Source organism: Dama dama, chromosome 19 (assembly GCF_033118175.1).
Source record: "Dama dama isolate Ldn47 chromosome 19, ASM3311817v1, whole genome shotgun sequence".
NCBI classification, from domain to species: domain Eukaryota; kingdom Metazoa; phylum Chordata; class Mammalia; order Artiodactyla; family Cervidae; genus Dama; species Dama dama.
Genome location: NC_083699.1, coordinates 5,300,560 through 5,326,381, shown reverse-complemented (window position 1 = coordinate 5,326,381; position 25,822 = coordinate 5,300,560). Strand labels below are relative to the sequence as shown.

General features: G+C 39.7%; 2 protein-coding genes across 11 annotated transcripts in view; one reads left to right on the top strand and one right to left on the bottom strand.

Moving 5' to 3' along the window:
* P2RY12 (purinergic receptor P2Y12) overlaps positions 1-19,790 on the top strand; it is a 50,559-nt gene extending 30,769 nt beyond the window's left edge. The window contains exons 1-3 of one of the 5 annotated variants that reach the window (XM_061168133.1): positions 7,882-7,946; positions 15,432-15,597; positions 17,171-19,790. In XM_061168133.1, the coding sequence (XP_061024116.1) occupies positions 17,289-18,308 (1,020 nt within the window). In that variant the 5' untranslated portion in view covers positions 7,882-7,946; positions 15,432-15,597; positions 17,171-17,288 and the 3' untranslated portion in view covers positions 18,309-19,790. Of the gene's footprint in view, positions 1-7,881; positions 7,947-11,020; positions 11,327-15,431; positions 15,598-17,170 lie in introns of those variants that run through there. The other 4 variants (XM_061168132.1, XM_061168134.1, XM_061168129.1 and 1 more) reach the window with 4 other exon arrangements.
* MED12L (mediator complex subunit 12L) overlaps positions 1-25,822 on the bottom strand; it is a 355,795-nt gene that overhangs the window by 73,745 nt on the left and 256,228 nt on the right. For all 6 annotated transcript variants that reach the window (XM_061168108.1, XM_061168109.1, XM_061168111.1 and 3 more), the window contains 2 exons: positions 7,520-7,667; positions 475-593 (listed from right to left, as the gene is read on the bottom strand). In XM_061168108.1, the coding sequence (XP_061024091.1) occupies positions 475-593; positions 7,520-7,667 (267 nt within the window). The remainder of the gene's footprint in view (positions 1-474; positions 594-7,519; positions 7,668-25,822) is intronic.

Genomic DNA, 25,822 nt, shown 5'->3' with positions numbered 1-25,822 from the left:
AATATCCTTAAAACAAATATAATCTGAAGAAATAAGACAAGTTGTCATTAAGATCTTGACCTAACTCTCCTAAAGGTAGAACTATAAATGCTTAATTAATTTCCAGATATTCCTTTGACTACCTATGGATTTGGTTCCTTCCCAATTGCAAAGTACTTCGTTTCAGTCATCAACAGATTTTTCCCTTATCAATCAGCAATGTAGGACACAAAATGTAATAATGTAAGTATTGCATTAGAGAATACTTTATGTAGGGCTGATTGTGATCACAAGGTAAAAAATATTTCTAGGATAAACGTTAATCCTCAGAAAAGTAAACCAACACTTGAAACTGAACTACTTTACAGTTTTAAGACACTTCCAAATATATTTTAAAAATGCATTTATAAAACAACGAAGGCTGAAAACACACACTGCGGGAAAGAGCTTTAAGGAAACATCCCAGCTCCATAATAAATCAGCTTTAATGGCTACCTGAGATGTCACTTGATGCTGATCAAAGTATGAAAGGAGTTGAAGTTTTGTGAACACGGTCTCCAGGGTTGGAAATGCTTCCTGTTTGTTCTTCCTGGCTTTCTGTCCTTCATCTCCAACTAAATAAACGCACAGTGGATACATTATTTTTCATTTAATTGAAGCTCTTGACCTGTTTCAGGGATACTTTTTTTACTGAAGTATCACACACATACAGAACATGTACACAGACTCACTGAATTTCTACAAAAGAAATTAATTCATGTAATGGAACTCCAATCACAGAATCACAGACCAAAACCCTAGAAGCCCTCTCAGGTGCCCCGCAGTCACGTGCCCTGCCCAGAGAGCCAGGAGCCGGCCCTCGAGGGGCTCACATTAGTGCTGTTCACTCCATACAAACGGAATCACATGATATGTACTTTTCATATCTGTCATCTTCCACTCAGTACTATTCTTCTGAGATCGATCCATATTGATGAGGCAATCCTAATTATTTTCTAAACACTGACCATTCTCATTTATGTAATATACTTAAATTCTGGCTCTTAATGAGAAATGACAGTTGCTCACTTGTTTCTGACTCTGAGAGACGGGAGCCCTAGCCCCACCAGGCTTCTCTCTCCACGTAATTCTCCAGGTAAGAATACTGGATGGGCTGCCATTTCCTTCTCCAGGTTTAATAAGAAATCCCTCCTTAAATATTTCTTACTCACTGACTTTTAAAATATGATATCAATATTGAATGGGGAAAAAAATCACCCAGGTTCAAATGGATATAACAGAAAACTCCATTGGCATCTTGTTAGGAGACTCTAAAACAACTTAGTATGTAAAAAGGGAAATCTACACAATTCCTAACATTTTAGGGGATAGGAAAGAATTAACTCTGTCCACATTAATGGAAAAGTGCTAACTTTACCAATTTAACATAAAGAAGTTTGGAAAAAATAAAAGTAAGAAATACTACGAACATTGTTTATTCCAGAAGAACATTGCTCATTGTCTTGTTCTTAAGAGCTCTGAGGATAAGATCCAAAAATAATTAGGTCCTATTTTAAAATATCTTTAATATATGCATTTACAAACACAAATCTAAAAGCAAAAAAATGCTGTATTATATGATCTCAAGGATCTCTTCCAACACTATGATTCTAAGTAGTCAATGCTACTGAAACAAAAGCCTCCTCACACATCATCTTATTTGGGAAAGTTTAATTTCAGGGAACAAAGGTCATTTTACAGATTTTTCTGTTTAAGATACAAGAAAGATTTCACTAAACTAAACCACTAGACCATTCAGGTATGACCTAAATCAAATCCCTTATGACTATACAGTGAAAGTGAGAAATAGATTTAAGGGACTAGATCTGACAGAGTGCCTGATGAACTATGGACGGAGGTTTGTGACATTGTACAGGAGACAGGAATCAAGACCATCCCCAAGAAAAAGAAATGCAAAAAGGCAAAATGGCTATCTGAGGAGGCCTTACAAATAGCTGTGAAAAGAAGGGAAGTGAAAAGCAAAGGAGAAAAGGAAAGATATACCCATTTGAATGCAGAGTTCCAAAGAATAGCAAGGAGAGATAAGAAAGCCCTCCTCAGTGATCAATGCAAAGAAATAGAGGAAAACAACAGAATGGGAAAGACTAGAGATCTCTTCAAGATAATTTGAGATACCAAGGGAACATTTCAAGCAAAGATGGGCTCAAAAAAGGACAGAAATGGTAGGGACCAAACAGAAGCAGAAGATATCAAGAAGAGGTGGCAAGAACACTCAGAGGAACTGTACAAAAAAGATCTTCACAATCCAGATAATCACGATGGTGTCATCACTCACCTAGAGCCAGACATCCTGGAACGTGAAGTCAAGTGGGCCTTAGGGAGCATCACTACGAACAAAGCTAGTGGAGGTGATGGAATTCCAGTTGAGCTATTTCAAATCCTAAAAGATGATGCTGTGAAAGTGCTGCACTCAATATGCCAGCAAATTTGGAAAACTCAGCAGTGGCCACAAGACTGGAAAAGGTCAATTTTCATTCCAATCCCAAAGAAAGGCAATGCCAAAGAATGCTCAAACTACCGCACAATTGCACTCATCTTCCACGCCAGTAATGCTCAAAATTCTCCAAGCCAGGCTTCAGCAATACGTGAACCATGAACATCCAGATGTTCAAGATGGTTTTAGAAAAGGCAGAGGAACCAGAATCAAATTGCCAACATCCACTGAATCATCGAAAAAGCAAGAGAGTTCCAGAAAAACATCTATTTCTGCTTTATTGACTACGCCAAAGGTTTTGACTGTGTGGATCACAATAAACTGTGGAAAATTCTTCAAGAGATGGGAATACCAGACCACCTGACCTGCCTCTTGAGAAACCTGTATGCAGGTCAGGAAGCAACAGTTAGAACTGGACATGGAACAACAGACTGGTTCCAAATAGGGAAAGGAGTACATCAAGGCTGTATATTGTCTCCCTGCTTATTTAACTTATATGCAGAGTACATCATGGGAAACGCTGGGCTGGAAGAAGCCCAAGCTGGAATCAAGACTGCCGGGAGAAATATCAATAACCTCAGATATGCAGATGACACCACCCTTATGGCAGAAAGTGAAGAGGAACTAAAGAGCCTCTTGATGAAGGTGAAAGAGGAGAGTGAAAAAGTTGGCTTAAAGCTCAACATTCAGAAAACTAAGATCATGGCATCCAGTCCCATCACTTCATGGCAAATAGATGGGGAAACAGTGGCTAACTTTATTTTTTGGGGCTCCAAAATCACTGCAGATGGTGACTGCAGCCATGAAATTAAAAGATGCTTACTCCTTGGAAGGAAAGTTATGACCAACCTAGACAGCATATTAAAAAGCAGAAACATTACTTTCTTAATAAAGGTCCATCTGGTCAAGGCTATGGTTTTTCCAGTGGTCATGTATGGATGTGAGAGTTGGACTGTGAAGAAAGCTGAGTGCCAAAAAAATGATGCTTTTGAACTGTGGTGTTGGAGAAGACTCTTGAGAGTCCCTTGGACTGCAAGGAGATCCAACCAGTCCATCCAGAAGGAGATCAGTCCTGGGTGTTCATTGGAAGGACTGATGTTGAAGCTGAAACTCCAATATTTTGGCCACCTGATGGGAAGAGTTGACTCATTGGAAAAGACCCTGATGCTGGGAGGGATTGGGGGCAGGAGGAGAAGGGGACGACAGAGGATGAGATGGCTGGATGGCATCATTATGGACATGAGTTTGAGTAAACTCCGGGAGTTGGTGATGGACAGGGAGGCCTGGCGTTCTGTGATTCATGGGGTCGCAAAGAGTCGGACATGACTGAGCGACTGAACAGAACTGAAACGGCTTGCTAATGGCAAATGTAATAGCAAATGTTTTATAAAACAACATTAGGAAGAAAGGAGATTTCTCTTTCAACAACAAGCAAGTATGGTTTAGGGGCAAAAGACAAGCAAAAAACCCAGGCTGTTTTATTTCCTAAAACAAACAAACAGAATTTAAATGTGCTGAGTAACATAAGGTACAAGATTATGTGTAACTTTTGCCAAATAACAGCAAATATAATGCAAAGAATAAGAACAAAGAAGTTCATGAAACCTACTTGTTTTTCAGTATCTATTCTCAAAGGTACAAATGTGATATTTTGCCTTCCATATAGCTGCTCACAGGTCATAAGTGTGTTTAAAATATTCAAGTTTTGAATTTTCACTTACTAACATCATTGATCCAAGACCGAAAGCTTACACCAATAGTCTTGGGTGCCATGATCTTTGGAAGTGAAGTTAATATATTTATTCAGTTTTTCTTGGGACCAAAACCAAGTGTGTCATCAAGAAAAGTAACAGAATTGAGGATGAAGAGCCGGTATGAGAACTCAAAAAAGCCTCTTTATTGGTTTGTCTACATTAATAGGCTCTATTTACTTACGCATGGCTAAGTGAAAGAAAAAATTTAAGAAGTTACTGGTGGTTCTCAAAGGAATATTTTATTTTAATGACATTTACATAAGCAATAATATAATAGTAATTCATAGATTTTCATGTTTTATGTTCATTTGCTTTCAGAATACATATTATTGCTCTTCTGTGACTTAATTTTGGTTTTCCATTTTTTTATTTTTTTTTATTTTTATTATTATTATTATTATTTTTTTGTCATACATTGATATGAATCAGCCATAGATTTACACGTATTCCCCATCCCGATCCCCCCTCCCACCTCCCTCTCCACCCGATTCCTCTGGGTCTTCCCAGTGCACCAGGTCCGAGCACTTGTCTCATGCATCCCACCTGGGCTGGTGATCTGTTTCACCATAGATAATATACATGCTGTTCTTTTGAAATATCCCACCCTCACATTCTCCCACAGAGTTCAAAAGTCTGTTCTGTATTTCTGTGCCTTGGTTTTCCATTTTTTTTAAAACAACTCTAATCCTGGTGCTCACTTCAGCAGCACATATACTGAATCTCCAATCCTAGAAGCTTGGGCTTTTGTGTTATGATAAACTTCATTAATGGTTTGAAAATTCACACCCGAAGACAACCTGCCAATGTAAATATAGAGTGAGACTTGCCTGTGTTCCACTACAAATGTCATTTCAGCATTAGATTATGAACCCACCCCACCCTCCCAGGCAAAGTCTGACTGATCTGGGAGTATACCTAATGAGTTCCTCAAAGTCATGTTTTTATTTGTAACCAGAAATCAAACACATGCTAACACAACCTGTTTTCTATAGCCTCACCAGCATATCAATGCTAGTGTTTACACAGTGACTTAAACTTAAGACTCCTTAGCAGAAGGCAGTTTGCTATCCCCCCAAATTAAGAAACATATTTCTGACTGATGAGGAGTTTTATTTAGAATGTGGGAAAGACAAAATCCCCACTGAAGATGCCCCTCTCCTCAGCAGTGCCTCTGGTACTGAATATCTCAAAAATTAGCATGGGAGAGCAATTATCCCCTGGTGAGCTCACAAGCCAGGAACTGCCTATTTAAGAGACTAGTCCAAAGATAGGACAGACGACAGTGGAGCATTTAAAAAAAACGCTTCGTGAAGAAAGGAAGTGGACTCAGCAGAAAGGGACACCGCAGTGCTTCCTTCCTTGTCCCACCCCTCAGCCTTCCAATACCAAACATTCCACAGGATCTGCAAAGACCTGCTAAAATTAATTTAGGGAAAGCATGTATTACTGAACCTCCTAAAGAGATTGTGTCCATCCCATTCCCAAATATACAAAAAAGTAGTTTCGGATACAGTTTGCTAGCCAGCTGCTGAGCTTCGAAATTCAGCCTATTTCCTCTTTTCTTTACTAGAGAAAAGAGAAAAATAGCAGATCAACAGTTTTTTCAGAACAGTTCCTCCCCCTCCTCACAATCTCGATAATGGCAACAGGTTTCATTTCCCTTCTACAACCTCATGGAGTTCCTACAGCACTAGCTCCTTATGTGGCCAAAGAAGAGAGTTAGGGAATCTGATGTAAATAACATGCTGTCCCACTGAAATCTAATACATCAGGCGCCCAAAACACACTTAAAGACCGAAAAACATGCCACCCTCCTACCTTACTTCTGCATCTGCACCCTAAGGATGGAGAGGAAAGAGAGCTATTTGCATTGGTTATATCTGCACTTTTCTGTAGGAAAGATCTACTGTGGACAAGCTTCAGTATTTTGTTCAATTAAAGTCCTAAGACTGGATCCTCTGGGAAAAGGTTCATAAAACAGTATTTATTTTGTAGCGAACAGCAAAGTGGAATTCCTAGAGGTGATTTATGCCATGTGTAGGAAGTGTGCTATTTTCATAGGGAAAGTCCAAACTTTTTCCCACTGTATTACCGAAGTAAAAGAGAAATAAACACCACTGGTGGTGGTGGAGTATACAAAATGATATCACATTTTAAATCATATGACTATCTAATAAAATAAACTTTGGAAAGGGTAATTAGGCCAATGTGAAGTGGATAATTACAAAATTCCAATTGTGCAATAAGGTGACATAACACAACGGCATAACTTCACTGTAAAAACTATGTGAAAAGATTGAGGAAAGAGCATTCCAAGGAAAGGCGTTATGGAGCAAAGGCCCGACTTTCTTCTTAACAGAAATTGTTTGGAGATGCGAGTAGCCTCTACTACCTATTGCAATTATTCTTCTGAATGACGTAAGAAAAGATCAGCCACTACACTCTCACGAATTTAAATTATCATGTAAATATGATGAGGCTTCCCTGGTGGCTTAGTGGTAAGGAATCCACCTGCCAATGCAGGAGATGTGGGTTCTATGCCTGGGTCAGGAAGATCCCCTTGGAGGAGGACATGTCAACCTATTCCAGTATTCTTGCCTGGGGAAATCCCATGGACAAAGAAGCCTGGCGGGCTAAAGTCCATGAGGTTGCCAAGAGCCTGACACGACTGAGCAACTAAACAACAACAAAAATATGATGAGCCAACTCCAAGCTTGAGAAAAGGATGGAATTAGGGGAACAGACCTCTTCCAAACTAAGGGTTTTCTACTTTTTAATACTTTATCACGAATGCTTAGTCACTCAGTCATGTCCAACTCTTTGTGACCATTTGACTGTAGCCCACCAGGCTCCTCTGTCCGTGGGATTTTTCAGGCAAAAATACTGGAGTGGTTGCCATTTCCTTCTCCAGGGGATCTTTCCAACACAGAGACAGAACCCACATATCCTGTGTCTCCTGCATTGCAGGCAGATTCTTCACCTGCAGACCCACCAGGCAAGTTCTTTTAATACTTTATATATGACTACTGCATAAAATTTGGGAAATATGAAAAAAAAGAGGAACAAGTAAAAATTACCACTATCTATCCATGGAAGGCACTATTTTAAATGCAAGGATTACTATAAATGGAATCAAGGCCTTAAAATTTCAATGTGCTTATTCATATTTCAATGTAACAGTCATTTGGGAGAGGAAACACTGCTGACCATGCCACGTATGGCTGTGATAAAGCCTGCTAAGACAGAAGATGACAGAGAGCACAATGGGGGCAAAGGCATGAGGGCTCCTTACCCCCCGTCTCTGTGTTGCTCTTCTTATTCAGGATTTTCAAAATATCTTTGGTAATCTTCTTCAGCTGATGCCTGGCTTCATCCCGCTCTTTCCCCACTCCGTAAAGAAGGATTGTGCGCTGGTTACATTCATGACTTGAAGATTCATCCTGAGAAAGAGAAAACGCGTTTTGAAAGGCGTTTTAAAGGCGCTTTGAAAGGCCTGTTTAAAGGGCGGGGTTCGTGGACATGAAATGCGCTAACCACAGCATCTCCATGCTGGCTCGTGTGCTGGTGGCATCTGGCCCGCCTTTCAATTCACCTCAACCTCCACTGGCAACACCCTGGTTTTTCCAGTTTGGAACTTGCTAAAGTTTAAAAAAAAAAAAAAAAGTATCAACTGACCTGAAGTCTTAATAGAAGCAGTTGATGTGGGCGTACCTTACAGAGTAAGTTTTGACTCTTCATTGTTTAAAATTTAACATGGTATTAATGTCACATCCTAATTACATACTAGCTATATTTTTCCTTATGGAAAATGTTATTTCTTAGTAAGCTCGGTTTTCTACATTCACTAAACATTTTTAAACACTTTATATTTTGGCCAGGATCCTCAAGTACTTTTATTTAAAAAAAAAAAAAAAGTTCCGTTAACTTCCAACATGACTGTGTAAGACACAAGAATGTATATTTCTTTCCAAATGTTAACAAAAGACAGCATGGTCTTATTAGGTGTGAGAAAAATAGTTGGAAATGCAAACACATTCTGACACCACCTCCGGCCCCCACCCCACCCCCACCCCAGACACAGTGAATTCAAATCACTGTTTTTCCTACACAGGAGAGGAAATTACTAAGTCAGCGCATCATAAAAACACATTCCTCAACCAAAGTTAAATAATCCAAGACATGTCCTCTCTTATGCCTGGTTTTGAATTCTTCTCTGTCTTCTTTTCTCTTTGATCCTATATTCCTAAATTTTCTTGGTAAAATTCCCAGTTCTATCATTTAGCCCATCTCCTTTTCTTACTCGTGTGAGGTACTTACTATCACTAATAGTATCTATCCCTAAGAAGCTCACATGAGGAAAAGATTTGTCCCAGGGAAAACAAACTGGATTCTGTGCAAATAAACTAGCAGTGTCTGCAAAGAGGAGCAGAGTCCTTGTGACCTGAAGAACACTAATGTTCCATACGGAGTACACTCCATGCGTGTGCTCTGCACGAAGTCGCATTCTGCTTCTGCAGTCTTGAAGTCAGACCCTGTTTCCTCTCAGCTTCAGTCCCTCTTCGCTCAGTCTCTGTCATTCTGTCTTTCTCTCACCTGCCTGCATTCAAGGCACCACTTCTTGCATTGCTTCCTTCCTTATAACATTTTATCAGAAACATATATTTGCATAATCTGCCAATCTATTTTGCTACCACGTCCCCAAATGTTATTTTAAGTGCTCAAATGTGCATTCTTAAAAAAAAAAATAGCTAGCAGTGTTTTCTAGAAGTTGTTATTTAATATCCTGAGTTGCATAATCTCTTCCAAAGTCTCAACGGACAGACCTAGCTCCAGCATAAAGTCAACATAGACAGTGATTCCTATAGCTCTATAACCTGAGCTACTGCGCTAATCTCTGATTTTGTTGTTCCTCCACAGCATTACTGATATATTTACTTTTTGTCTGGTGGGATGTGTAAATATAAGCCCTACAAAGGGAACAGAAAGGCGATGAGGAAACTGCACAAAATTCAGATGCCAGTCATGTGCCCTGGTGATTGTTTTCAGCTTAAGTCACCTGTCAAGCGGTTCTGGTGTAAACTTGAGTGTGAGGGGCGATGGAAAGATGTTAGTAACAGCTGTTTAGAGAGTACCTACCTACAGCAAGCCAAGGTACTACGAACCCTGAAAAAACGCATGGATGAATGTCCCCTGATTAAGGACTACAGATCCAGTGTCATCCCGGCAGCATCTGCAGAGCTCGAAGCCCAAACAGGGAAGAGGAAGGAAGGTACCCTAGAAAGATCCATGTGTTCTATGGACATGGAGTACTAGGGCTCCACACTCGTCAAGTAACAGCCCCAGATCAGGGTAAGACAAGGCTGTGACTGCACCCAAGGTATGCCCTTCCCAACGCCATGGTCCAGAAAAACGAACCTTTTTGAGCCTCAGATTCTTCCTCTAAAAACTGATAACACCTCCTTTATTACAAGGCTTGGGTGAGAACTGAGATGTGTTTGGAAAAAGGCTTAGTGGCATGTCAGATACAGCACCCCCTGCTGCCCACTCGTATTACCGCACCTCCCCGGGGAAGCTCCCTACAACACTCCTCAGGACTTCCCAAAGGCGCTGAGCACTTCCTTCCTTTGCAGGTCTCCTCCTGCCACCTGAAGAGCTCTCAACATCCTCAACTGCACTTGTAGAAATGCTGTGTGGGATGACAGCATTCCTGTCACCCGAGTTTAGTGAAAACCCTCACTACAAGGGAAGGGATGGAGAGGAGAGACTTTGGAGCATTTACCACGGTGTATAGCACTTATTTTCTCAGCATCTGTTACATGTCTGTCTGCTCCACTAGACTGTCAGTTTTGCGAGGAAGAACCCAGCTCTATTTTATTCACATTTACATTCTCCTTAATGGCGCTTAATATTTGTTAAATATGTGAAACAAGGAATAATAGAGTAGATCAGTCAAAAAACTAAAAGAATGGGGCAGGGGTGAGGATAAGAACAAAACATTGTTTTATAGAGAAGTTGGCTTGATAACTAAGTGTTGAAAAACTGAAGATGAGAAATGAGAGGCAGAGAGAAAGACCAAAAAAGTTTGTAGGGTATAAAGTAGGTCTTAATGGTAGAAATAAAAAATAAGACGCAAAATCAAGAGGTACCTGAAAGAAGTTAGGAAAGGATTGGGAAGTTTCAAGGTGGACTCGCTAGATAAAATCTGCTGGTGGGTAAAGGAGCAGGTTATAAGGGTCGGGAGCTCATGAACCCACCATTAGGTGAGAGAAATCCAAGGGGTGGGTGGGAACATATTACAAACGTCTAGTAGGTGGTCTGACAGCAGGTATAGCGTAGAAGTGATAGCTTAGGGGAAAACGCAACATGTCACTAGAACGGACTCTAATCCCCCATGTTCTCTTTGGACGGGGTATGGGAGGGAAGAATGCTGAAACAGTGAAGGGGATAAATAAGTCATCAAATGATGGATATACACTCTCCATAATTAACAAGTAACCAAAGAAGTCAAGGTCACAGAAGTGAGGGAAGCAATAGTTAATAACGGGGACCATCAACAGTGTTGAAAACAGTTAAGAAATCACAGTGGATGCTGGCTTCCCTGACTTATTTCTTAAAACAAAACAAAACAAAAAAAACCAAAAAACGTGTGAACCTCAAAAGAGAAGTTTCTCTAGAGTGGTAGGGGCAGAGAGGAGGAAACAGGAGGTTGGATAAGAGTGATGGTGCAATGGTGACTGTGAGGGAAGTAGCCCACACCTACTAGCAGCTGAGTGAAAAGAAAAATAGCTTGAGAGGAAAGCGATCACTTTATTAGGATGACCAATGACATACTCTCGTTTCAAAGCTATGCTTCAAGTGAGTCTCCAGAAAGGAAATCTGGACTGGACGGCAGATAATACTGACAAAGGGGACAGGCAACAGTGACCTCTTGTCTGGATTTAACTTCAGAAGAAAGACGAGGACATCTTTCTACTTAACCACAGACAGAAATGAAAACTGGTGAAAATACAGGGAAATCTGGAGGTGAAGAAGTGAGACGCTTGAATCAGTTCACTGGCCCTATTATGCTCAGGGAATGGGCCAGAGGCAAAGTCATGAGGTAAGAGTCAGGGGATGGAATTAAAAAGACAAGAGAAGCCTGCAGCTAGCTGGCAGGGGGTGGAGGGGGCGGGAAGCCCAAAGCACTGGTCAGTCTGTATATGGGGCATGAAGACAGCCTTGCTGACATTTAACATTTTCTAGGGAAATCATGATAGCTGTTACTAGCTTTCAAGGAAGAAAGGCAACATTTTTAAAAGAAACTCGCTTTCAATAGCCTACAAGATTGGTTTACATCAATTTTTTGTGCATGTAGAAAATGTACAAGTCTTCAAATAGCAACATACACATGAGAATAAGGTCAATCTCAGAAAATGGACCACATAGTACCAAAGGTATCAGTTAAGTTCAGCTCTTTCAGTTAAGTATTAAAACACTCTGAAGTTGCATGGCTGTAAAAGCTCAATGCAAGAGTTAGTCACTCAGTCATAGCTGACTCTTTGAGACTGCATGGACTGGAGCCTGCCAGGCTCCTCTGCCCATGGAGTTCTCCAGGCAAAAGTACTGGAGTGGGTAGCCATTCCCTTCTCCAGGGGATATTTCCAGCCCTAGGGATCAAACCCAAGTCTCCTGCACTGCAGGCAGATTCTTTACTGTCTGAGCTACCAGGGAAGCCCAAAAGATCAGTAATTCTCTTGTTGATGCCCTGAAGGACACATCTGTCGGGCAGGAGAAAGAATCCAGGGGGCAGTCTATGGAAGCCTAGTCATCCCCTTTCATGCTAGCCCACTGCTGTCCTTGCGTTAAGAAGGTCACCTCCCTGTAAACTGAGTTCTGAACATCTTATCCTCCAGATCAATCAGTTTTCTTTCTTCAGATAATATCTCAAACTCACAAAGACTTAATTGATTTTAAGAGCAATTAGGAGGATACACATCCAAAAACTCTGGAAGGCGTGTTGCATTGATAGTATAGAAATTGAAAGATGTTCCTTAAGCCAAATGTTCTGAGAAGGGAAAACTGGATTTAACTGAAGTCTGATGTTAGTCATCTTCATTTCTTTAAAATAAGTGACTAGAAATGTTGCCAAAACTTGCGTGTGAGTTCATAAGGATGTGACCACAGTGGTGAGATTATTAGAGCTCTGAACTCTCCTTTCACCTCCAGTCATTATTTCTTTCAGTTGAAGCATTCAATGGACCATATTATTCTGTACAGAAGAGAATAAATTCAAATCAGTGTTACAGCAGGAAGAAGCCTTGGGCTGGTGGAGGAGAATGGGTGTGCACGCTGCGGGCAGGCTGGGCCAAAGGAGGAGGAAATTAGGAGCAGCTTCTCAGCAGTATGACGCCTGACCTGGAGTAATTTCTTCTAAATCAAGAGAATCAGGGGCTCCTATAATTAGATTTGTAAAGGAAAGCTTCATAAGATAATAGCTTATAGTCAAAAGTATGGCCAAAATGAGGCCTTCATCCAACAAACTCAGAGCATCCGAGGAGCATTATGGCTGTCAAGCGGATTAATTATAGACACCACCCCTCTGCTTTCAAGCAAAACACGCAGGACAAGGATGACAAATAACTGGATCACCAGAGATAGTATTCTTTTTTTGTTTTTTTGCTAAACATCACAATGCCCAATACTCCTTACTTTTGGAATTTATCTTATGTCTAACCTAAACTTCTACATTCTAACAGGTAAAGCCAAACTAGATGACATGAGAACCGCCTTAAAACACATGTGCCTCATCAAAACGTTCACTACTATCAACACAACTGCATTTCAAAACCATAAGACAAGAGAACTAAAATAGTATTAAGAGCTAATCCAAGGGCATCATTACCTCTTCATCTCCTCCCCAACCCAGTTTCACAAGGACCACAGGTTCCTACCATTTCAGGGCATGGCACTCTCCATTTCCCAGTAATCCTATTTGAAGCAAATATGTATTTTCGGAGAAACAGACTACCTTTAGCAGACTCGATAAAAAAAGAAACCAAGTAAGCCATGTGCATATAAAAATTCTAGGGTATACAGAATTAGTTCACTTTTCCAGTTGTCTTCCAACGACAGACAAAACACCATCAGAGAAGATTCACAGACAGGTGTGGCTGTGAGTTAGTCAGAGCAGAGATAAAGAGGAGAGATCAAGAACTGGAGCCTTTCATTTACCCCTCAACTCACTAGTCACAGCACTACAGAAATCTGGAAACATAAATGAGTTAAGTATACTGAAATAGTGTTCCTTTCGTGTGGCATATTAATTTGTTGAAAATAGGCAGGATTTCCCCCGCCCCCCAGCCTTGTTTCATCCTAAGGTCTTAGAAACACTTCACATACATTCCTTAAAGCTGAAAACCAATCTGGTGTAAAGGCAAGTATGACTCCTATTTTCCTAAAAGAAGTATAGCCATTCCATTCATGGCGTTCACCTCTCACTGCTGGGCCTCAGTGTGGGGGAAGGGTTGTGGAGACGGTAAGATGGGGAAGACTTTTGTACCCAGAGGTCACAGGTGCAGGCTCTAGAACTAGAGAGCATGAGCTGGAATCAGGTCTCTAACTTCGCTGCTCTGCGCCTTCGTTTTCATCATCCAGAGAATAGAAATAAGATGATTATCTACTTCACAGAATAGTTAATTCACAACAGTGTAAGAAACCAAAAGCGGGCTATTATTATTCTGAAGCGTATGTGGCATAAAAACTTTTTCCAAAAGTATGATCTCTCTCTAAACCAACAAATAAGTTAATTTTCCAAAACTATATCATCAAACCGATGTCTAGATGGTTAACAGATGGGGACCATGATGTGACTGACATTTCCAACTGAAATTACCCAAATCTGTAGCTTGATTTCAAATCCATAATGCCAACAAAATTCTCAGCTAGTTTAAATCAGTGGTCTTCAACCCTTAAGGTATAGAAGCATCACTCATACAGGAAACTACAGGTGAGGAAACTATAGATGAGGGCCGCATCCCTGAATTTCTGAACCACCGGGGCTAGAACAGTGCCCAAGAAAGTGCATTTCTCGTGACTCCTCAGGTGACACTGAGCCGCTCTTCTGTGCTTTAAAGACCGTCCTTGAAGGTCATCTAATCTACACTGAGACAGACGCACTAAAAACTCAGAAGAAATAAATAACCAAAAGATGTATTTACAACAAAGACACTTACCCAAGTGGATCTGCTGGTGACAGAAGGACATTATAGCTCGAGACAGTGTGTGAGTGTGTGCACAAGCGTGATTACCCACAATATTTATATAAAGGTGACACTGAGGCTCATCACTGAAAGATTGTTGTTAGTCGCTAAGTCGCATCCGACTCCTTTGCAACCCCATGGGCTGTAAGGATTTCCTAGGCGAGAATACTGGAATGGGTAGCTATTTCCTTCTCCAGGGGATCTTCCCAACTCAGGGATTGAACCCATGTCTCCTGCCTGGCAGGCAGATTCTTTACCACTGAGTCACCTGGAAAGCCCTCATTGAATTATATATTTCCCCAAAAAACAAAGGCAAAGTCAAAAGAAATCTGTTTAAACTCTACTCAAGACAGGCATAAAAGTCCTATATAATAAGCCTAGCAATGGATACAACTGTTTTTTTCTTTCTTAATGTAATTTTAGAATCTTCAATTTTATAATGGGAGGAAACTGTGTCGCCTACAAAGAGCTGATCAAATGCAGATTTAAAATAATGACATTATTAACCAGGAAAAAAAACAAAGAGCAAGAGACCTAACATCCCTAATGAGCACACATTACGAGTTAATGTGATTACTTGTTAAAAGGCAATAGATCACCAATGTTGGGCACAATATGTTTTCAGGTAAACAACCATCTGACAAAGCAAGTCTGCAGCCTTCTCCAGGAAGCAGACATCAGTAGGCTTGATCTCTTGGACTTATCATTTGCATGGGAAATAACCCCAAGAGCTCACAAAGCATCAACTCCACAGCAGGTTTCAGTAAAAAGCCACAGGATTTTAAATTGCTTTTTAAAAGATGACTTCTCACCCACCGTGCCCCATATTTCCCAAGGAAATAAAAGCAGAAGTCCTAAAAGCGGGCCAGACGGAAATACAGTGTCTGCACAGCCCTGGGTCCACGGCATCTGAAGGTAATTTCTGATTGTGAAGTCCTCTTCCTCTCTCCCCCTATTTCTCTCTAGAACACTCAAGACCTGACTGATGAAACCTCAGCAGATTCTCTATCAGAAAGAGTGTGAGCAGCTAAACTAAGACATTAAAAGGAAAATAACAGATGCCACTCTACAGCCTGTATTAACTACCACTTACTGGATACATTCAAATTCTTCAAGAATCAAGAGTAACCAGGTAATTTTATACCCAGAAGTATTTGAAAAGCATATGTATTTGCACTATGATGTGTGTGTGTATATTTTTTTTTCAAGTTTTCTTAAGTTGGAAACCTTTAATAGCAATATCAATGTGAGTACTTAAATGGAATATAAACTAAAATACAAGCTGCATTAATGACGCTGGAGATAACCAGCATTTTAAAAAGAAATTATACAGAACATGGAAAAAAAATTCAAATGGTCTTACTTATTTTATCTTGAGTATAAAATGAGATTTGCTAATAGTTAGGGGGAGCTGAAGTTCTTCATGTCAAGAATACTTGTTAAACAAGCAACAGTTTATGAATAATGAGCATTCTCAAAAATATAATTTCCAAAACTATCAGAGCATAAACAAAGAAAAATAGCAGTAGCAAGTAAGGTTAAGTTGGTTATCTTCTATCAAATTCTAGGGCTTATTTAGTCTTTTTTTTTAAAGTTAAACTGGTGAGGAGGTGTATGACATAAACCTCAATTTGTTTAACATTCAGTAATGAAAGGATGGAAAAAAGAATTCCATTGACATTTGGGGGAATTTAGAAGTTTTTTCTTGGTATTGAGGTATCTGTGCTTTAATATTACCACGTCTTATATTTAGGAATAATATTTTCTTTACAATCAATCCCATTGGTTTTTGATGAATTCAAATTTTACAAATTTCATTTTAAATTTCAAAACTTAGATGCCAAATAATGTATTCAAGTTAATATATTCAAGTCAAGTGTTAATTTCCTTTATAGCTGCCTGTTGTATAAAAACCTATGGATCCAGGCAGGGACATGATCTTGGTATTCTATTTTAGTTACCATTATACACGCTATAAACCTAGAAAGTATGCCTGGGGTATTTTGAGGAATGCCATCTAATGACTACATACAGAAATCATTTCCTCATTTTTTTTTTAACCATTTAAAAATTTTCCCTGAATGACAGTCAAGAAAACATGCGTGAAACCTTAAAATTTACTAAGCAAAGCTGGAAAAGAGATGCACATGGGTTAAAATATTTGCAGCCAAAGAATACTCTGTGAGGCTGGTTTTCAAACGGATGACAGAGCAATACAGAGGCAGAAATACATTCCAATTATAAAGGGAAAAATTTGTTTTCTGCTCTTTATTTAACAATAAATTTTATACAAGTGATTTTATACAAACTTCTTTTCACTATTACTTTAAAAGTCTACTATGCAATTATCAGTCATTTCTCCTTAGAACCCTTTAAAGGTACTAGAGAAAATGAAGTCCAGGAGTAAGGATTGCTATAGGAAAAGTGACTATGAATAAAAAGAACAAAGCCAGAAGGTAAGGAAATGAAACTGGAGAAGAATAAGGCATAGCCTAAGTATTTCTCTTCTAGTTTTTACATATATGCACTTTTGCCTAAGATCAAAAATGTTCTGTAAGAGGCAAACATGCAAAAAATAAGAAACACAAAGCAGCCACATCTTCATAAAATGTTCTTCAGACTATTTCACTATGCAAATAGAGTATCTGCCACTATGAAATATTTTGATTTGGTTTTTCTGTGTTCTTTACTAACTGCCCCATGAGGATCAGGCAGCTTAATTTTTCCGGAGCGGTCTCTCTGAAAACGTTGCCCACAGAACGAGGGCAGAATCGGGCAGCAGGGACCTGACGGTCATCTCCCCCTCCGCCCCCAGGTAGCGCCATGGCCAACCTCAGCTCCGTGGCGGGGAACAGCAGCCAGTGCAGCCGAGACTACAACATCACCCAGGCGCTCTTCCCGCTCCTCTACACCGTCCTGTTTCTCGTGGGGCTCGTCACTAACAGCCTGGCCATGAGGGTGTTCTTTCAGATCCGCAGTAAATCCAACTTCATTATTTTCCTTAAGAACACCGTCATCTCCGATCTCCTCATGATTCTGACTTTTCCATTCAAAATCCTCAGCGATACTAAGCTGGGAACAGGACCCCTGAGGGCCTTCGTGTGCCAAGTGACCTCCGTCGTGTTCTATTTCACGATGTACATTAGCATCTCATTCCTGGGGCTAATAACCATCGATCGCTACCAGAAGACCACCAGGCCCTTCAAGACGGCCAACCCCAACAATCTCCTGGGGGCTAAGGTCCTCTCGGTTGTCATCTGGGCGTTCATGTTCTTAATCTCCTTGCCTAACATGATTCTGACCAACAGGAGGCCGAGTGACAAGACTGTGAAGAAATGCTCATTTCTGAAGTCAGAGTTTGGTCTGGTCTGGCATGAAATAGTCAATTATGTCTGTCAAGTCATTTTCTGGATTAATTTTCTCATTGTCATTGTATGCTATACGCTCATTACCAAAGAACTGTACAAGTCATATGTGAGAACAAGGGGCGCTGGCAAAGTCCCCAAGAAAAAGGTCAACATCAAGGTTTTCATCATCATCGCTGTGTTTTTCATATGTTTTGTTCCGTTCCATTTTGCCCGAATCCCCTACACCCTGAGTCAAACCCGGGATGTCTTTGACTGCGCAGCTGAGAATACTCTGTTCTACGTGAAAGAGAGCACACTCTGGCTGACGTCCTTAAACGCGTGCCTGGATCCATTCATCTACTTTTTCCTTTGCAAATCCTTCAAAAATTCCTTGATGAGTATGCTGAGATGTTCCGGTTCTGCATCATCTCCAACCCATGATAAGAGGAAAAAAGGACAGGACGGCAGTGACCCAAGTGAAGAGACACCAATGTAAATAAGCTGAGGCGATACTTCAGCCTATTAGTGTATATGACTCCCCAAAGGCAAGCACTATGTGGAAAATATTAACACTGCCTAAGAAGTAGCTGGGTTAGTAACAATAACTCTTGAAACAAGTAACAAACAGAAGACTACGGAAGCAATTTTCATTTCCTTGTCCAATACTGAAAGCAATCTTAAGCAGCAGAGAAGTGACCTAACATGTAGCCATGTAGCAAAACTAACTTCGTCCAATCACCATGCCACACGCAGAACTACACACAGGCATGACATGTGGAGTTCTGACAAAAGGTGTAAACCACATAATAATGTATACTGTAATTAAAAAAAAATACATTGATCACAATCCTATTATGAATTTATTATAATAAGCTAAGAATGATAAATCTGATAAAATCACACCAATTATTATATACTAATATATGTACATATACATGCTCATATATATATATATATATATATTGCAGTCCCTTAACCAAATGCTGACCTATGTGATACTCTTTATAAAAATTTAAGTAATTGAGACATGCAAAGAACACTAACTACTAACTTTCGATTATGAGGAAAAACTTAAGGGATTTAAACTAATTGAAATGGTAACGGATCAGACTAAAAGGTTTTAAAACTACCTTCTCAAGAAAAACAGCAGAAATAGCAATGTTATTAAAACAGAGTTATTTTACAATGTTCAAATACCAGGAACTTATGAATATTTCCTTAACAGCACAGAAACTGGTTTACTCATATTTTGATAACTTTAGTAAATACAGTGCCATCCTTGATACCGATCTCTATTAACTAGCTTCTAAAAACTACCTGTGATTAGGGCTAATGAACATTTCCCCTATGAGAAAAGCAAATTAAATATGATCATGCAGTTGAACAGTATGAACATTAACAGGAAAGTGATGAAAATGTTGGGAGTTACCTGTTTGTCATTTGTGTATATAATAAATAATTTACATTAAACTCTAAAACATACTTTGTTGGAATTTCTTTGTTCAAAGTTATGAGATACTACAACTCATATTTTCTATACTCTCATATCAAATGAACCTATTTAAGAAAGGATAGTTGCCGATACTATCCTTTTTATTACATACTATTAGGCAAAATCTATTCTGAAGGTGATATCTCATGTTAATTAGTTCACTGCTGTTATCGCTGCTTAGTTGCTAAGTCACGTCCGACCCTTTACAATCCCATGGACTGCAGCACACCAGGCTCCTCTGTCCATGGGATTTCCCAGGCAAAAATACTGGAGTGGGTTGCCGTCTCCTTCTCCAGGGGATCTTTCCAACTGAGGAATCAAACCTGCTGCTCCTGCATTGGCAGGCAGGTTCTTTACCACTGAACCACCAGGGAATCCAATTAGTTCATTCGTAAATGAAAAAATAGGTCAAATTTATAATGTTGTCAGATTCCACAAAAGCCATATTGTTTTTTCAATGTAAACAAAACACACATCGCACTTGGAAATGGACATGGTTTATCAATTACTTATGATCCTGAGAGGTGATTCCCAAATATAAGGCATAGATACCAATATCTAAATATAATGTGAGAAGAAATAAAAAGGATTAGCTGTAGTAAAAGGAAGTTCACTGAATTCCAATATAATAGCTTCTATTCTACTAAGTTAAATCTCAGTACAAAGCTGAGCTCGTTTGACTCTCTAGATGTATCTGTTCTCAAGCAGCCACATTTCCTTCTCTGGCACTTCTGCAAGCGAGCACTGGATGTCAGTGGAGATACACAGAGACATGAATCAAAAAAGATGCACGTCCGACTCACTGCGAGGGCAAAGGCAGCAGGCATTTCTGCCAGACAGACCAACGCAAGGCACTCTAACGTCACACGAGCAAACGCGTTCTGTAAGAACACCGGGATATTTGAGCCGGAAAAGAAACAAGGATCAACAAATCTGACCACCTTACTGTGGATATGGGAAACATAAACGGCAGGTCTACTCCTCAATCCAGCCAAGTCAAGGGCAGACTGGCCACAGATTAGAGCTGGCTACGTCACACTGCCAGGGTCACATCAGGTGTCGGAAGACTTCAAGGCAGGCAGAGGTTTCCTGAATAATCAATCTTTCATCTGGGATTAAACTGATTCACTGAGATGATGATTTCAATAAGAGAAAGAACCAGAAAAGCTAATGGTGTTACAATACTTTTGCAAAACAAACAAACTTGTCAAATGTTTGGAATTATCTAGGTTATTATACATAATATGAAAAATTTATGATAACCTCTAAATCATACTTAGTTGAGAGTTTTTATTCAAATACATTAGAAGCATATATTCCTTTATCAAACAAACTGAACCCATTCAAGACAGGTTAAGATATCACTATTTATGGAGTACTCATTTTACACAGAACATGTCACTATCTCTAGCTTTAGGAATTTTAATATACACAATATCTCTCTCATTTCACAATAACTTCAAAAAGAGAGAGAGAGAGACGCCAAATTTTGTAGATACAGATTTAGAAGATGAGACAGACAAAACATAGTCTTGCCCATAAAAGTGGCTAAGAAGTCCTAATGATACTAGTTACTGGCATTTTCTCCCAGTGACTTCTTCTATAAATAGTCTAAAGCAGGTGTGACAAATTTTAGCCTGCAGGTCAAATCTAGCCCAACACCTATTTCATACGACCTGTGATTTAAGAATGGTTCTTACACTTTCAAATATTTGCAGGAGGAAAATTGGAAGAATAAAACTTCACACTGCATAAAGTTGTAGGACATTCAAATTTCAGTGTCTGTAAGGTTTTATTAGCACACAGCCACCCCCACCCAGGTTTTATCTATGGCTGATTTCCTGTTACAACGACGGGGCTGAGTAGTTGCGACAGACTGCGGGGCCACAAAACCTAAACATTTACTACCTGGCTGTTTAGAAGACTGACAGGCCTGCACTGGAACCCCAAAACTTCAGAGAAATGCCCTGCATAGAGCAAGAGCCCTCTCTTCGTGCATCTCAATGTTTCAGCAGCTTTGCACTGGAAACACTTGTGGGTTCCTTTGGCTGATCTGGGTCATAAGGGTTGGCTGGTAACATGCAAAGTGGAAAGTGGGATTACACTGATGCTGGTGGGAACAAAATATGCAGATATATTTACAAGTCAATAAGAGAAACAGCCTGACTTTAAAAAAATAAATAAATAGAAATGGGAAAGGGGCAAGAGAAATCAATTCCCAACAGAAATACAAATAAATATTAAAAAAATATGAAAAGATGTACACCCTCATTAACAAACAAGTTTAAGTTTACATGACATGACTTTTTTCACCTGTAAATTTAGAATTGATTTAAAAGATTTTTAACAATTTTGTTGGATAATCCCACTTGATGAGACAGAAAATAAATACAATCTTTCGGAAAACTTTTTAAACATATCATTCAACATTTCAATGCATATCCTTTGATCCAGAAATCCCACTTCTAGGAAACTTTCGATAAATATGTTAGAATAACTACATAAAAATACATGGAGTGGTATCTGCTCTACAGCATGTTTTTAATAGAGAAAAATTGGAGGGAAAAAAAAATCAAATGCCCAAAAGCAGCAGCTTATCTAAACTATGATAACTTTATATAGTATATCCTTTTTAAAAAGATTGTTAGTAAATCTTCATATACTAACATGGAATGAAACAAAGATCCAATATGTCAATAAATATAAATATATATATACACAATACACATATTTGCACACACATTGGTGCATATATTTAAGGGGGATTAACTTTCACTTTCTACTGTATATTAATATGTCAATAACTGAATTCTTCAAACTTCTTTTCCTTTTATAATAAAATTATGAAACTGGATGCTAATATAAATATTTCAGATAATAGTGTAAATTTATTGCTGCTTCCAGTTATATGTAGAGATTTTATAATACCAAATTTATTTATACACATGGATCACTACAGTAATGTTAAGCTGCATAATATATTTTAGATTACTACCACCTTGGGTTAGGGCTTCCCTGATAGCTCATTTGGTAAAGAATGCACCTGCAATGCAGGAGACCCTGGTTCGATTCCTGGGTCAGGAAGATCTGCCGGAGAAGGGATAGGCTACCCACCCCAGTATTCTTGGGGCTTCCCTGTGGCTCAGCTGGTAAAGAATCTGCCTGCAATGCGGGAGACGTGGGTTTGATCCCTGGGTTGGGAAGATCCCCTGGAGAAGAGAAAGGCTACCCACTCCAGTATTCTGGCCAGGAGAATTCCATGGAGTCCATGGGGTCGCAAAGAGTCAGACACAACTGAGCAACTTTCACTTCACTTTCATTTTGGGTTAATTCAGTGTGGGATTTTAAACACTTTCATATAATCTGGGAAAGTACCATGGCATCCTTCGATGGGAAGTAAAAGGCTCTTCTATGAGTTACAGGAGTTCCAACTTTGACTTTCATTTCAATTGAAAGTAAATACTTCCTCATCTTTTCAATTATTATTTATATGGTACTGGTTACATGGACAGGAACTTTATACTGTTGAGTTTGATCCAAAAGACAATCCCTAAGGAGACGACAAATTCTTCGTTTATTTCCATTTGGCAGGCTTCTAATTTCTACTACTTTTCCTTACATATTTAACTCTCTCCTGATCATACTGCTGTGAACCAATTTATGTTTTCAACTGAGTACCTCACTTTGAGACAAACAGTTTCACAAGTCCATGAAAGTGGATTATCCCTCCTCACTTAGCAGTAAGAAACACCCAGGCCAAAAACTCCAAAATTTGACAAGCAATCCCACACTCATCTTGTCTCTGGCAGTCAGAAGAGAGAGGGGCTGGTTCTAAGCGGGGGGCTCTGGAACCAAACTGTGTGGGTTCGCAGAGGGCTTCAATTGCAGGACTTTGGGCAACCTGCTTAATGCCTGCGATTCCATTTTCTCATCTGTAAAATGGGACGGATCTCTAAGCTTGTTGTAAGAATTCAGTTCAGTTCAGCTGCTCAGTCATGTCCAACTCTTTGTGACCCCACAGACTGCAGCAGGCTAGGCTTCCCTGTCCTTCACCACCTCCGGGAGCTTGCTCAAACTCATATTCGAGTCGGTGATGCCATCCAACCATCTCATCCTCTGTCATCCCCTTCTCCTCCTGCCTTCAATCCTTCTCATCATCAGGGTCTTTTCCAATGAGTCAGTTCTTCACATCAGGTGGCCAGAGTATTGGAACTTCACTTCAGCATCAGTCCTTGCAATTCAGCACTGATTTCCTTAAGACAGACCACATAATCACTTACAACAGTATAGCTAGTGTGATTTCATTGGTTTTGACTAAATTCCCTTTGAGCTTGATGAGATTTTAAATGTTTTGTTTAGGAACCTGCCAAATCAGAATAATTTCTAGGACCTTTCATGGTTATCTTCTTTGATTCACTCCTTTAGTGGGCTGAATATAGGTATAGAGGTATAGAGAATACTCTGTTTTCAATTTCACTTAACAAGAAACTTACTAACATGAACCATTTGACAAGCGTTATTCAAAGCACTTGGCAAACATTCAAACATTTTTGTCCCCTTAATAACCCAATGAAGCAAATGCTATTATTTATTTTCACTGTTATGAGGGGGCAATGGTTTTATAGAGAGCATAACTAACTTGACCAAGGTCACAAGAAAAGCAAGTTGGAATGTAAGGAAATGAACCCAGGCACTCTGGCTCCTGAGCGGTGCCCCTGTCCCACCACAGCCTCTCAGGAGCAGCATCAAAGGCAGAGCGCCGTCCCCCGGCGGGCCCCAGCACTGCTGCGAACCAAGAGACCACTGGCCAACATGTACCGAAGCACACAGGCATAAAGCAGTCTGCTGGATGTTTCCTGCGGTCAAACATTTTGAAACCTACATTCAAGAGCAGATACTTCTGTAACTCTAGAAATGCCACCGTAAATAAGTTCCTCTTTTGAGGTTTCCCACTCTTTGGCATTTTGAAATTTGACCAAAAAGTGATTTCCAGTTCTCATATTATGAAATTAACTTGTACAGCATTGCCCTTGTTTAAACTTAAACTATCCCAAACCTGCATCTAAATAATGGATTTGGAGCCATCGGGATATTTATACTTAATTACATAGGTCTATTCCCTCTACTTAAATTTTTGTAAGTTTGTTTTCACCCTCTACTGAAGCAAACAAAAGGATATATGTTTTAATTATGTTCCATTACATTAATAAAACTCAAAATCTGTATTTCCAAGAAACAATTTATCTACGTCAAACACCAATTTTTCTTTTTTTTTTTAATTACTTATTTTAATTGGAGGCTAATTACTTTACAATATTGGAGTGGTTTTTGCCATACATTCACATGAATCAGCCACAGGTGTACATGTGTCCCCCATCCTGACACATGTACAGGGAGGCTCCCCCCTCCCTCCCCATCCCATCCCTCAGGGTCATCCCAGTGCACCAGCCCGAGCACCCTGTCTCATGCATCGAACCTGGACTGGCGACCTATTTCACATGTGATAATATACATGTTTCAATGCTATTCTCTCAAATCATCCCACCCTCGCCTTCTCCCACAGAATCCAAAAGTCTGTTCTTTACATCTGTGTCTCTTCTGCTGTCTCGCATATAGGGTCATCGCTACCATCTTTCTAAATTCCATATATACTGCATTAATATACCATAGTGATGTTTTTCTTTCTGACTTACTTCACTCTGCGTAATAGGCTCCAGTTTCATCCACATCAGAAGAACCGATTCAAATGCATTCTTTTTAACACCTGAGTAATATTCCATCGTGTATATGGACCACAGCTTCCTTCTCCACCCGTCTGCCAAAACACCAATTTTTCAACTGTGCCACCACGATGGTGGTTCCAACCCAAATCATTAGGCATCCTATTCTCTCAGAAAAATGTCCAGTGGGATACTGAATTCTCAGAATTCACCGAAAATGCTCCATCAAGCCCACACAACAGTCTAGTCCAATCCTGTGGTAAAACTCACAGCAAGAAATATGAAGTGAAACTTACCATGGAGAACGCCACATTACCTCATAAGATCTGATTTCCTCCTTCACTTTATCTGGTGAGGAAACATTTCTTCATAGACAACTACTTTCTCTTTACAAAAGCAACAATTACATCCTTTCAGAAATTTTACAGAACTTGGCGCAAGGTTGATGAAATTCCTGAAATCTTTAGCACTAAGTCACAAATACAGGAAGAGAGTTCCAAAAATGGCCTTCTCGTAAGTAAAACAGTGTATGTCCGTTTAAATCTGCAGTTCGTTCACCAGGGCACTGAGTAGCTAACCTTTTTTTCATGCTTCACATGTAGTCAGCACTATTCTAGGCACTCATCTCAGTCTCTAAACACTGAAGCATGCGGTATTATTAAACCCATTGTACAGATGGGAGAAAATGAGGCATGAAGCTACTAACTCATTTGTCTATTATCTACCACCCAGTAATTGGTTAATCTGAAATTCTAACCCCCAAAATCTGGGTCTAATAGGCCTTACCTCTTAGAAAAT